General features: G+C 38.4%; 3 protein-coding genes across 3 annotated transcripts; all 3 read left to right on the plus strand.

The window, feature by feature from the left end:
- Positions 1–3,342: 3,342 nt before the first annotated feature.
- Positions 3,343–4,372, plus strand: LOC118753350 (SAGA-associated factor 73; the record flags this gene model as incomplete). Its single annotated transcript, XM_036488228.1, has 1 exon — positions 3,343–4,372. A coding segment is annotated over one exon (939 nt), but the record flags the coding sequence as incomplete, so codon positions are not given.
- Positions 4,373–5,582: 1,210 nt separating this feature from the next.
- LOC118753359 (peptidyl-prolyl cis-trans isomerase G-like) lies at positions 5,583–6,688 on the plus strand. The gene is made up of 3 exons (XM_036488238.1): positions 5,583–5,655; positions 5,725–6,002; positions 6,095–6,688. The coding sequence occupies exons 1-3, from the start codon at positions 5,583–5,585 to the stop codon at positions 6,686–6,688; spliced, it is 945 nt and encodes a 314-aa protein (XP_036344131.1).
- A 4,020-nt stretch (positions 6,689–10,708) lies between these two features.
- Positions 10,709–11,678, plus strand: LOC118753370 (myotubularin-related protein DDB_G0290005-like). Its single transcript, XM_036488248.1, has 2 exons — positions 10,709–10,772; positions 10,837–11,678. Exons 1-2 carry the CDS (start codon positions 10,709–10,711, stop codon positions 11,676–11,678), a joined length of 906 nt encoding a protein of 301 aa, XP_036344141.1.
- Positions 11,679–12,487: the final 809 nt, after the last annotated feature.

Raw genomic sequence — 12,487 nt, forward strand, 5'->3', positions numbered from 1 at the left:
TGCGATTTTAGTTTTTCACTCTGACGTCAGTAATTCAAAAATGATTTTAAAAATTTAGTGAAATGTGCTTATAGAAGAGGTATGGATACCAAATTAAAGAGGACATTTTGTAGAATATAAGCAGATTAAATCTTTTGGTGCATGAGGACTTGTAAGTATTGAAATCGTCCTTTTGAAATTTTATCCTTAAAATTTCACAATATTTTTGTTTGAAAAATTTATATATTAAGGACTTATATAAACTCGATAACATCCTCGAATTTCGTCCTTCTAACTTTATTAGGCTAAAAAATTAGCTATTCGTCCTTGTGCATCCAAAAAATTTTGTTTTTTTCATCTAAAGAAGTTTCCTCTTGCCTTTGTTACCCATATTTTTATTCTAAATACATTGCATTGCATTTTTTAAATAATTTTTGAAATTAATCATATCTTTGAAATTACAAAGCCCTTTAAAATAAATCTTGACGTCAGAGAGAATAAATAAAAAACGCCTCTTTAAATAAAAAAGTAGGTTTCAAACCCATTTATTTATTGTTTATTTTATGGAAGGAGAGATAGAAGCAACTTTTTCCATTTAAGTTGTTGAAAAGTAATGAATATCTAAATCCCGGAACTGATCCCGGGACCCCGGAATTGTGATAATGACATCCAGAAAATACCGGGATCGTAAAAAGAGAAAGAATTAAAATCCCTAGTATGTATGTAATTGAAAAAGTTCCAATATATTATCTGTACATTAGAAATAAAAATTGGATCCAAATCCTTCTTCTTTCGCACTGGGGAATGATACATAACGGTAGGAGGTTTAGTTTGGGTTAAAGTCTCACACTGACGGGGTTAGGCTTTCGATGCTTCCTCCTCGGAAAAAAAATATGTGCAGTAATAAGTTAATTATTTAAATCGACGAATAGTTTTATATCAACTTTTATGAACTTCTATTTATGTGTTTTTGTACAACATACCTCTATTGGTTACAATAATTTTAAGCTAAAATAAACCATTTTTTAGTAAAAATTATTGGTTTTGAACATTTTTTTTATAGGAGGACCCCCTAAATTTCGTTCTGGCTATGCCCATGTTAGTATAATTTGGCGCTGTAACCGCCTAAGCGATTTTGGCTGAGTTTAACAAACCACGCCAGTCGTTTCTCTTCTGTGCCAACTGATGCCAAGTGAAGCCAAGTCCTTCTCCCTTTAGTTCCCTAATAATCAACGTCACGTAAACTTATAATTAGATACATACATTTCCTGCAGGGTACTAACAAATACAAAGAGGCCTAAAGTAATCTTAAACGGCTCTAAGGGCGGCTATTAATGTCAGTGACCAATTTTTATTGACATTTTTGATATTTTTGTTGGTAATTTTATTTCTTATGTGGCAAAGATATTGACATACTTAATCAAAAAAGTTGTACTAGATATGTAGCTGTTAAGTGCTTCTCAGATTTCAATTTGTATGGCAGGAAGTAACGGGGCAGTAAAAATCGCTCTATGTTCTTTTTATAAACTCCGACAACGCAATCATCTGAGATAATAACTTTATTAAATATATGATTACGCTTCTTTTTTATATCAAATTAAAAAAAGCAATTAGTTTTATTACGTTATTAGTAAACATTTTTAACAAGAGCATTGAACTTAGTTTTGTTTTACATTGCCACCTTTTCATCGTTGCTGCAAGAATGTGAATTTGATTGGACGGCCAATCGAAATGAAATATTTCGTTCAGTAAATAACTGTCCGCCTCATATTTAAAAATGTATTATTTACTCTTTCACAAAAGCAACAAAAAAAAAACCAACTCGTATCAAAACGTAGCCTATGAATTGACAATTATTCTTAAGGAGTTTGGTGGAGGTCGCTGAACCTCTTCGCACTAGCTATTAGGGTTATAAGCAATCATGCGTGTAAATTTTTGGTCACTATGATGCCAGCAGCAATCGCTAACGAGTGCTTCTGCGGCCAGCGTTCCGAATGCTCTTTCTACATACATATATTTATTTAAATCGCAAAAATTTAAAAAAGAAAATCTCCAAACTGAATTCCCACTATACATTACAACTGGACAATTGTGCTACAGGTAAGTTGCTCAAGTGTTTACTAAACACCAACAAGCACACACACGCACAAAAGTCAATGCTATTATTTTGTAATTTTTTCTGTTTTTTTTTTATGAACTTCTTCATCAGCCTCAGTAATGAGGTGTAGACAAAGATTGCTGGCTATGTACTTTTGTTTATCAACAGCAACTCATCCAACCAACCAAGAACAGATGTAGGCGCATGAGCACGCGCGAAAATCACACCGACTGAAGACAAGCAGCTGTCTAAGCTTGCTGTAGATGGTGCCAACATTCGATGCTGAAAAAATAAAAGTAAGCATTCTACTGTCTTCTTACATTTGTTCCCAGTTAGATATTCGGCTGTTTGCTATGTTTTAACTTTTCGTGTAGATATCTTTCTTTTTCCTTTTTCATTTGAATATGTTTGACTTAATTTGGTTCTTTGACCATTCTTGGCCGTTGTCCAGTGTTCTGGCATATGGTGGCCTGCCTGCCTGCTTATATGCGGACTTTTGCATAAAAACGTCAAGCGATCAAAGCGCTCGTTACAGTTCTGCGGGACACTGCTTACAATTAGGACAATTTTTGTTGGTACTGCGTCTTCTGGTAGATATATTTAATATCTATAATTTAAATTGATTGATTGATCGGCGAAGAGATCAGAAAAAAAGCCTAGTGAGAATGCTGAAATTGACAAGCGTGGCAGCATTGCTGCTCTGCGTGGCGTTGGCGTGTGCAGGTGCGTATAGGGGAAGAGTAGAGATAAAGAGAGGGTTGATAGCTTAATTTTTGTCATAGTTGAATTCATAAGGATTCAAGTTAGAGCTTCTCTCGCTTGTAATAATACTTAAATGTTTGGGGGTTTTAAATAAAAGCATACAATTTCATAAAAATTCACAAATGTACTTTAATTAACTGAGTTAAAAAAATGGTTTAATTTGAATAACAAAAATGAGTAGCTATTCGGCAGGCGATCCGCTTTCCAATAATGGTGGCAATAAAGTTGAGGCATTTTAGAGCTCGATGAGTTTGTCACAGTGCTCATCCTGACCAAATGTGATAAGCTAAATGCTAGTAGCCGCTGGAAAAATATACAACTTTTTTCGAGAAAAAAACAATAGCTTACAGAAGAAGTAAATAATTTATTACAAACCAAAACAACTTTTCAAAATATTTAAATATTTAATATATTCAACTGCGCCAAACGAGTAAAGCACTTCAGGAGAGGGGTCCTAGAATTACTTGTGGTAGAACTCATATTTACTTAGTTAATTACATTTTTTATTCCCAGAACCCCGATTGGGTCCACAACAACAGAGGCAACTGCGTTCCGGCGCCGCAATCGCCTCATCAAATCATCCTTATATCTTTCTTGCCCGTCCACGTACCAATGGCGATGGTCATGAAGTGCAGGGCTTCAAGGTCGTACAAATCGCTGACAACGACGACGACGATGCGGACGATAATCCTGTTAACAATGTTAATAAGGAAAGCAATAACGATGACGATGATATTGACGACGCCAAAGAAGATGATGATGACGAAGAAGAACAAGATAATTCAGTGGATAATGCTGACGACGATGACGACGAGGCGAGCTTCGAGTTAAATGATGATGATGCTGATGATGATGAGAATGAAAACGATATAAATGATGTAGCCAGTAATATCGTATTCCTGCGTTCGCGTGTGCCGCACTCACCCCGTCTGCGCAGTCAATTGAAAAATCAAAACCCCGTGCAGAGCTCCACTTTTGGTAATCGCGCCAGCCAATTCAATGCTCAACTTGTGCTGAAGAATGCCAAACCGACGAATATGATGGTGTCACGTGAACACGCCGGAGCTATTATGGTACCCGATGGTTTCATTGAGATCGAGGGACAAAGTGTTGTTGATGAGAAAACCGGCAAGACGGCGTTGTTGGTGCCACGTGCCGCACTCGAGGCCATACCCGATGGAAGTGTTGTGGCGTTGGTGGAGAGTTCCGCCGACGAATCTGAGGAGGCGCGCGCCAATCGTGTTATAGTACGTCGTCGCCGCAAGGGTTCGCGACGCAATGTGCGGCGTCGACAAGGTGGCAACCGCCGTCGACAAGGAGGTAATCGTCGTCGTCGTCGTGGCGGTAACAGGCGCCAGAATGTGCGCGTATATCAGGTGGGTGGTGCAACACGTCGACGTGGTAGCCGTCGTGGCGGACGTCCTGTTGTGCTGCAGGGTTGAGTGAAAGCCCAATGGAACAACAATTCTTAGTATTATAGATTAGAGAAAATCGGCGATTACTCGGAACGAAATGTATGATATTGGAAAAGGAATAAACGATAAATAAATGTTATGTGATTTTTGAAAACAAAAAAAAAACATCTTAATTTTAATTTTGGGAGCACATGACAAAATACTGGATTGAATGAAAGGAAATGAAGGGAAAGAAAAGGAACGCATGGTTGGGGAGGGGATTGGAAGGGGAAAGGAAAGAGAAAGAGAAGGAAAAGGAAAAGGAGGAAAAATAAGAGAAGAAATTAAAGGCAGAAAGAGAAAAGAAAGGAATTTTTTACTTGGAGAAAAGGGAGATAAGTTGAGAAAAAAAGAAAGAAAGGGAAGAGAGGGAACGGAAAAGAAACGAAAGGAAGGGAGGCTAATGAAGTAAATAGAACAGGGATAGATAAGATTGGGAATTGCATACCTAACTAAGAAACAAAATAAAAATAAAAATACTTTAGGTAGAAAATATTCGTGGTCACAAGCAATAACCGCCTAAATCGAAAAACCTGATTTCGAGAAAAAGACTTTTAAAATGAAAACAGTGTCATCTATAACTTTTTAATAGCTGGCGAGATGGGGATTTCACATACGCAAAGAATAGTAATTGCGGAGTACGATAGCATATATAACGCAATTATTTATTAAGACGACTTAGGGAGCTATCGCTTATGGCCACAGATATATAAAATAGTACACCAATTTCTTTCAGTCGCTTTCTTCTCATTCTTTCTTTCATCGACATGCATAGTTTGTGGAAGAAAGCAGCATCACAAAAAGAGTCTCTACGCTCGTGTCAACCGCTCGTGTCATTAATCATGTACGCTGGTGTGTATCACCTTTACTAAGCAACATCTTTGCTTGCGCGATAGATTCTGCGGCTATCTTTTTGCTTTTATTTGGGTTAATTTCACCACATAAGGAGTTATAAGTTTTGCAAAAAAAATTGTTGATTATTATAAGCATTCGCTAAAAAAGATGCATCAGCGTCGTAAATCTTGTGTTTAATCGATTGTTGGAATATGATAATATCGCGCACCAATCACAATGGCTTAGTGAAACGCTCGCACACAAGCCACAAAATGCTTTTCAAACTAAACTTTCCCTCCTTATTCCTCACCCAGCTTAACACTATTTGGAAATAGTTTTACTTTTGCAAATGGCGATATAAGAGCGTCAACAGCGCGTCTTTCAATCGCATACCTTTTTGACAAGCAAACGTGTGCTGAAGTAGTACCAAAAGCAATAACGAAGTTGACATACAAATGGCCAAGTCCAGCTTGTGCGGTTTGCTAGCGCTTTTGTGCGCTGCCTCATTGCTAAGCAGCATTGGAGCTGGTACGTTGTCGTAGATAACCGACTTGGCACAGCTAATTAATTTTCACCTCTTTCTTGTTCATCTTTCAGAAGAGCTATCCGCTGCCGAAGCGATTGTTGAAGCAAGAAATGATGATGCGGCTCCTGAATTACCTCAGCCACAGGCCGACATAGACCTTGCTGAGCCATTGCCAGTCAATCCGAAATTGTCCGAAGTGCCAATTTTACCCGTGGAAGTGAACGATAAGCCGGATGAAAATGTTGGCAAAACAGAGGAATCTGCACCTGAACAGGAACCTACCGAGGATAGTAAAAAAGAAAATCTTGAGCTAGCAATAAACGCCGAAGTACTGAAGCAGCCCGGCATGGTGAGTTTTCAGAGACAACGAATATTTTTCATAAACAACAAATCTTACATGTATGTATATACAAATTTATGTACTTCTTTTCTATTTTTAAGTCACGTTTAGCACGTCAGCTAGAGAGTTTCCATAACTATCAGGTATATCGTGCACAAAAATACGCTGGTAAGCAACGCGCTGCCGAATTTTATGACGACGAAAATGATGAACTAGAGGCTGAAGAACGTGCCATTCGTCGGCGCAAGCGTGTGCGTCGTCGCAACGTTAACAACAATGTGCGTCGCACTCATAATAAACGGAATGTTGCCAATCGTCAAAATAGCGCTCATCGTCACAATCAACGCCGCAAATCCGTACGCAGGCAAGATGAACAAGGCAACGATGAATATCGTCCTGCCAATTCTAGTAATAAGCGTCGTCGTGGTGGTAGCAGCCAAAGCACAAAGAAAACAAGGAGTAAAAGTCCAAAGAGAACAAACGCTGGCAAAAAGCGTCGCACATCCTCGCAGAAGGGTTCAAGTCAAACCAAACGGAGAACATCGCAAAGGAAGCGCACGAATAGGAACAGCTACAGAGGCCGAAATTATGTGAACGGTGAGCAGCGGGATGTAAACTCTTACCGATTTAAAGGTGCCAAAGTGCCTCAAATGCTCGTCATTGTTGATAATAAGGCACCCGAAGCAAGCTCGTAAATTCTAAGTCACGAAAAAATGTTAAATTAATTAATTTATTTAAATTTAGTAAATTACTCATAAGGAAAATAAAATTAAATTGAAAACGCAAAGTGGTTTTTTAATTCAACTTTTTCATGTGCGAAAATGCTTTTTCACTTACGATACCTTGCGCATACGTTTAGAATGATACGCAAGTTGGAAAATCGTCAAACTTCTAGTTTTCTTAGAAGCAGAGGATACTGGCTTTAACACGTTTTCATAATGACAACAACATTTTTTACAACTGCTTTTTTGCTCTCCTGAAAAGTACCCATTTTCACATTGGATAGTTTGACATGGTAGCCACGATATATTCACATTGTGGCATTCCTCAGGCGAGCTTAGTAGCCGGTTTCTTCTTCTTGATTGGCGCTGTTAATGCTGGTTTAGCTCTTTTCACAAACCGACTGTATACCTTTTATCTATCCTTCGAAAAAGCTCGGTGAGCTTTCGCTTTCCGAAATCTTGTTCTCACCACGATACTTTTGACCCCATTCACTCCTAGATATAAACTCTGCGCTGCTAACATTCTATATTTTTTTGAAGCAGAACGGAGTTGGATGCAAAACCACTTTAACAACGAATTACTTAAAAACTTAAAGGCTCCGAAGGGGGAGTTTCAAATTAAGACGTGGTTCCCTTTTGAAAATCCTCCCAATGTAAGGATATTTGACGTAATTCATATACAATTTGTGCTATTTCTTACAAAAAATAAAGTAGAAAGGAATGACTTTCAGAAAGGTCTGTTAGAAGATAATTTAGTTCCTGAAATTATCTACTAGGTAGTATGTATGACACTTTAGCCGTGTACCAGTTCTGGAACTTCCACTTTTTTGGGATTCGCCTGAAGATATAAAAGTAAGATTTCAACAAAATAAACTAAACAGAAAGAAGGTACACTTACCCGACATTGTTCAATACGTTGGAAAAACCTTTCGTTATCGATTTTAGATTTAAAATAACTGACATCTCAGCCTTTTTATAGGAAAAATCTGCCAAAAATTAAATGGTAGTCTGCATTGACCCCCATTAAAAAAGCAGAACACCAGGACAATTTTCTAAAATCACACAATGAGGGACATATGAGTGGGATTTCTGAGCGGTTCAGCGGCACCGAACTATGGGCTGATCAAAATAAAATTTCTCCTCTTGGAGTGAACTATGTTGGGTGTTTTTTTTTTTAATTACATGAAGATAAATACACATAAATCATAGTGGTTCACGAAAACACTCTTTTTGGAAATTCGTAAACGCTACATAGAATTGTTTTTGTGTATAATAAATGCTATAACTGGTTGCGGTTCAACGAATGCCTGGTCTAAGCCAACTATGGGCAAATGGTCAGATGTCTCATTACCAGGTACCCCCGAGTGACCTAGCACCTAGAGTAAAGCAAGCTCCTTATGTTTACCAACTTAATTTAATAGAGACTTGCATTTCCGAACCAGTCTGAAAGTACTTAGTTAGAGCGCTGGCCAATGCCTTTCCACCACGTAGTTCATGGCTTTGAGGATTGCATATACTTCAGCCTGGAGAAAAGTGAAGCTTATTACCATTGACTTCGAAAAATACCCCAGATCCTGACCCAGCGTCAGTTCTGCAGCCATCAGTAATGTGTGAGTCCTGGCTCAGTGCTCAGCATCAGGGAACTGAACATTATAGAATCCCTTCAACAAAGGTAATGGTGGCGTACAATCTTGTGGAATTGAATAAACACAAATGCTCAAATCTCTGCCGCCAGAAATTTCCGCCTCGCCCCACGGAGAGTTATACCAACATCCGTTTCTTTTTAGTCTGTAGGTGGCTTTTAAGGCGTTCACACGTATGAAGACACAAAGTGACGGTAAGTGCGTAAGTGCGTCAAGAGCACTATACACCACTCAAAACAATTTTCTCTTGGAGAAAAGTGGGGGCTATTGGAAAAGAGGGCATGGCGCCTTCCAAACATACTGAAACTTTTACCTATCTGTAAATAGATATACATATAATTCTTCCGTACATGTGTTTGCGAGTGAACTCCTTTAATAAAATGTTTGTCCTAAAGTCCCTGTATAAATTAGGCTCACAATTTAGAGCCTCGAGTGGCGCTGGAGTCGAGTTATTATTAAAAATCGTATTTATGATCTGATCTGGCTAATATTCAAAATACGTATTGACAACGTAAAGGGGAAATAGCTCGCCAGGTGGCTCTGGAGTGGAGTTATTACTAAAAATCGTATTTATGGTCCGATTTGTCTCATAATCGAGATGTGTATTAGTACCAATAAGGGCAATACTATTGAAATAAAAGAGCCGAAAGGTGGCTCTGGAGTCGAGTTATTGTTAAAATATCGCCGTTGAAGTCATTCAGATACACCAGGGATCAAAATCAAATTACCACCGTTAAATATACCTCCATAACCATTGCAGTCATTGCTTTACGGCGACTAAACAAAAAAAGACATAACAACAAAATAAAGACAATTCTAGGTGAATGCCTACAAATTCAATTGTAAGACATTTATGGTACTTCTATTTTCTATACAGATTCAAGGACGATTCACGATCAAACCGGATCATAGTTGCCACAAGAACTTCTTCACGGACATAACGCTTCCGTTAGGTTATTTAAGACGGCAATTTGGGAGATGCTTTCTGACGACCACAAAACCAAACGTGAACGTGAATTGTGGTGAAAACTTTGTACCAAATGTTTGAATAAAGAAATCAGTTTTAGGCGGGACGCAATTCGTCGCGTCCGCTACTCTTTCATATTTAACAAATTCGCTAAATGAGCAATTCACTTGAATTAATAAATAAATAAATTCCACAATTGTGACTAATTTCTTTGCAATACATAATTTTAAACACCCCTACCAGAACAATTTGCCCTATACTCCTAGTTGTAAGTTGCTGGTAAGGTATTGCATCTCACCCGGCGGTCCTTACTTCCCGGACTTCCCTGCCGAATCTCCCTTACTTTAACAAAGGCGTGGCCGCCTTATATAAGTAAGAATTTACATTTGGTATAAGACATACTTCTGAACCGTTTTACAAAGTAAGTGACGTAGAATGTAGAGCAGTCGCTCACAGTAGTTCGGCGCTTGGACATAACTTGTGTGGCACGCTATTTTGCAAGTGGCAGCGTAATTTGTCGTCGGAGGTGTTCATTTTGTGCTTTACTAGTAGATGACATTGGTCATGATGACAATTTTGGTACTAAAAAGTGAAAGAAAACATGGATTACCTCGTGAAGTGCTTACCTATTTTTCCAGTGTGTTAGATAAGAACAAAATCTCAAACGTACACAAAAATGTACAGGAGAAAACGGTAAAATTTAAGAAATTTATAGAAACCTTACCTAATACACCAGGTAAAGCTACCTGAGTATTTACCCAGTCTGTTCTGGTAGGGACAGCGTACATACAAACATACCTTTGCATACTTTCAAAATAGTTGTAAATTAATAAGCCCTTTTGGCTGCCTTGACAACGTTAAGAAGCAGCGTCGATTCTAAGTTTTTGGCGCAGTAATACAAAAAAAAAGAAAGCTGATTAGGCTAATTTCTTTCAAGCCTAAGCGTAAATTATTCAAATGTTTTAACTTTTCGGTATCTGTGTAAGTGTGTAAGTTAGTAAGTATGTGTTTTATGCTAATTCGCTTACAATGTTCTGTAACTTTAGCCAAGTAAGATGGGTTAAACGTTGTTGTTTGTAACTTTTACACCAGCCCATTGCTAATTATGCATGCTGTTGTTTGTGCGAATATGCGAATATTGAATAGGCCTACAAGAACTAATTAGAATTTTGGCCCTTGGTAGGCTTTGTCATGGGTCAACGTATAAATATTGCGGTCGTAGGCCTTATCGATCAGTGAGCTCCAAGCATTTGGAGTAACGTAAGATTACAAGAAAAATATTTGTAGAATAAATATTTTTTCAACGATTGGTTTTAGTTTAACAAATAGCTTACCTCATAGTGTCCTGGCAGAGTGAGGAGCGACACAGTATACTAACACAAAATGCATTTCTTCCAAGTAGCCCTCTTCGCGTTTGGCTTAGCTGCCGTCGCGCTGCAAGCATCTGGTAAGATGACCAAACCAATACTTTTGTGTAAGCAATTATAACAGTTATGCCAATTGAATTACAGGCAACCCGCAAGGATCTGACCACAGCTACCAACTTTTCAATAAACAGCGCGCGAACAGAGGTCGACGCACCCATGATCATATTGGTACCGGCCGCGTAATTTCACAGGATTTGCTTAACAGAATCACTTCGTTGAAAGGTTCAACATCTACAACTACTACCACAGTTACTACAACATCAACATTTGTTCCATCGAGTCCCACAACAGGAGTAGTTACTCTTTCCCCAACCACATCATCGACATCACCAACTACAACATCGCCTACAACATCGGCTACAACACCGACCACAATAACAACAGTAACAAGAAATGCATCGCGTTCATATCCATCAGAAGAAAGCCTTTACGACAGCGAAATCGGTGATGATGATGAAGATGACGATTTTAATATTGTTTTACGACTTGGTAACAATTATGAAATCGTAAATCCTGAATCAAACGATGATGATGCCGACGAACAGAGTGACGACATCAACGGCGTAGCAATTGAAGATGAAGAAAACGTGCCCGGAACGGAAAATGGACGCGCATCAACTCGCACGCGTGCAACGACAAATACGCGTCGTCGCCAGTCGCAACGACGTCGTGCGGCGCAACGTCAACGACGCCGTCGGCAACAGCTGAATAGACGTCGTCGCCAGAAGCAGCGTCAACGCATGCGCCGCCTGCAACAACAACTTCTGCAGCAACAGCAAAAACGTAAGCGTGGTGGTAATCGCAGACAACGTGTACGTCGTCGCAATGTTAGAACCAACCGCAGTCAACGACGTGCAGGTAACAACGGTAATACGAGTAGAAGGCGCTCAGGGCAACGCAGACGCATTGTTCGGGTGGCCGTTTGAAAGTGGCACACAGAGATACATATTATGTATCTCTTATAGGAGATGGCCATATGTGTACAATAGGATAATGCGAGTACAAATAAAGTTAAATAAAAACTAGACAATATACAATATAAACGATGTTTTCTATTTCTTGTTTACATATATAAATAGTCACGACAAAAAATATGGCTTTTAATAAGGGTAAACGGCAGCGTTGCCAATGATAATGATTTGGTACGTTGGTACATTGATTTTGGTTTTGGTACTTTTTCCGTAAAAGCGACAGCTCGAGAAAGCAATTATTTACACATTTTTAATTTTTCTATATTCTATTTTTATTCGTCAATTGAAATTCCAATAATTTACAGCCAATTTCACGAAAGCAATTTAAGTGAAACATGAATTTAATTTTTTTAATTTTATATGGAAATTTACATAAAATAAAAAATCATTTTCCATTTAAATTGCTGGTCAAACCGGCTGTTAAGCGATCGTCAGTACAATTAAATCGTCAATACGCGAAAGTTATCGTTTATGAAAACATCGACTAACAGTGCGTATTCGTAAAATTCTTGTTCACTTTGCAATAAGAGCACATAAAGACGGATGAGTTTTTATTGGAATGGTGGAGAAGTAAGAAAATAAGTTAACACACGGCAATTCACCTCAGGAAACCTCAATTGAAGAAGGCATGTCAGAGACCTAGATTGCGTATTTTTAGAAAATATCTGTATTTTTTTCTATTTTGAACTATGAACATATTTGCATGGCCTTTCAAAGTTGATTCGGCCTTTTGCGAGGCATGCAATAAAGCCGCAGAGAACTAC

The sequence above is a fragment of the Rhagoletis pomonella genome, unplaced genomic scaffold (genome assembly GCF_013731165.1).
Source record: "Rhagoletis pomonella isolate Grant_MI unplaced genomic scaffold, Rhpom_1.0 Rhpom_scaffold_00002, whole genome shotgun sequence".
NCBI classification, from domain to species: Eukaryota; Metazoa; Arthropoda; class Insecta; order Diptera; family Tephritidae; genus Rhagoletis; species Rhagoletis pomonella.

Bases quoted from the DNA above. Each gene is read 5' to 3' on its own strand.
- LOC118753359 (XM_036488238.1), top strand. From the start codon at position 5,583: ATGGCCAAGTCCAGCTTGTGCGGTTTGCTAGCGCTTTTGTGCGCTGCC. The intron at 5,656-5,724 runs GTACGTTGTCGT...TTCATCTTTCAG, and splicing joins GCTAAGCAGCATTGGAGCTG to AAGAGCTATCCGCTGCCGAA. The intron at 6,003-6,094 runs GTGAGTTTTCAG...TCTATTTTTAAG, and splicing joins TACTGAAGCAGCCCGGCATG to TCACGTTTAGCACGTCAGCT.
- LOC118753370 (XM_036488248.1), top strand. From the start codon at position 10,709: ATGCATTTCTTCCAAGTAGCCCTCTTCGCGTTTGGCTTAGCTGCCGTC. The intron at 10,773-10,836 runs GTAAGATGACCA...ATTGAATTACAG, and splicing joins CGTCGCGCTGCAAGCATCTG to GCAACCCGCAAGGATCTGAC.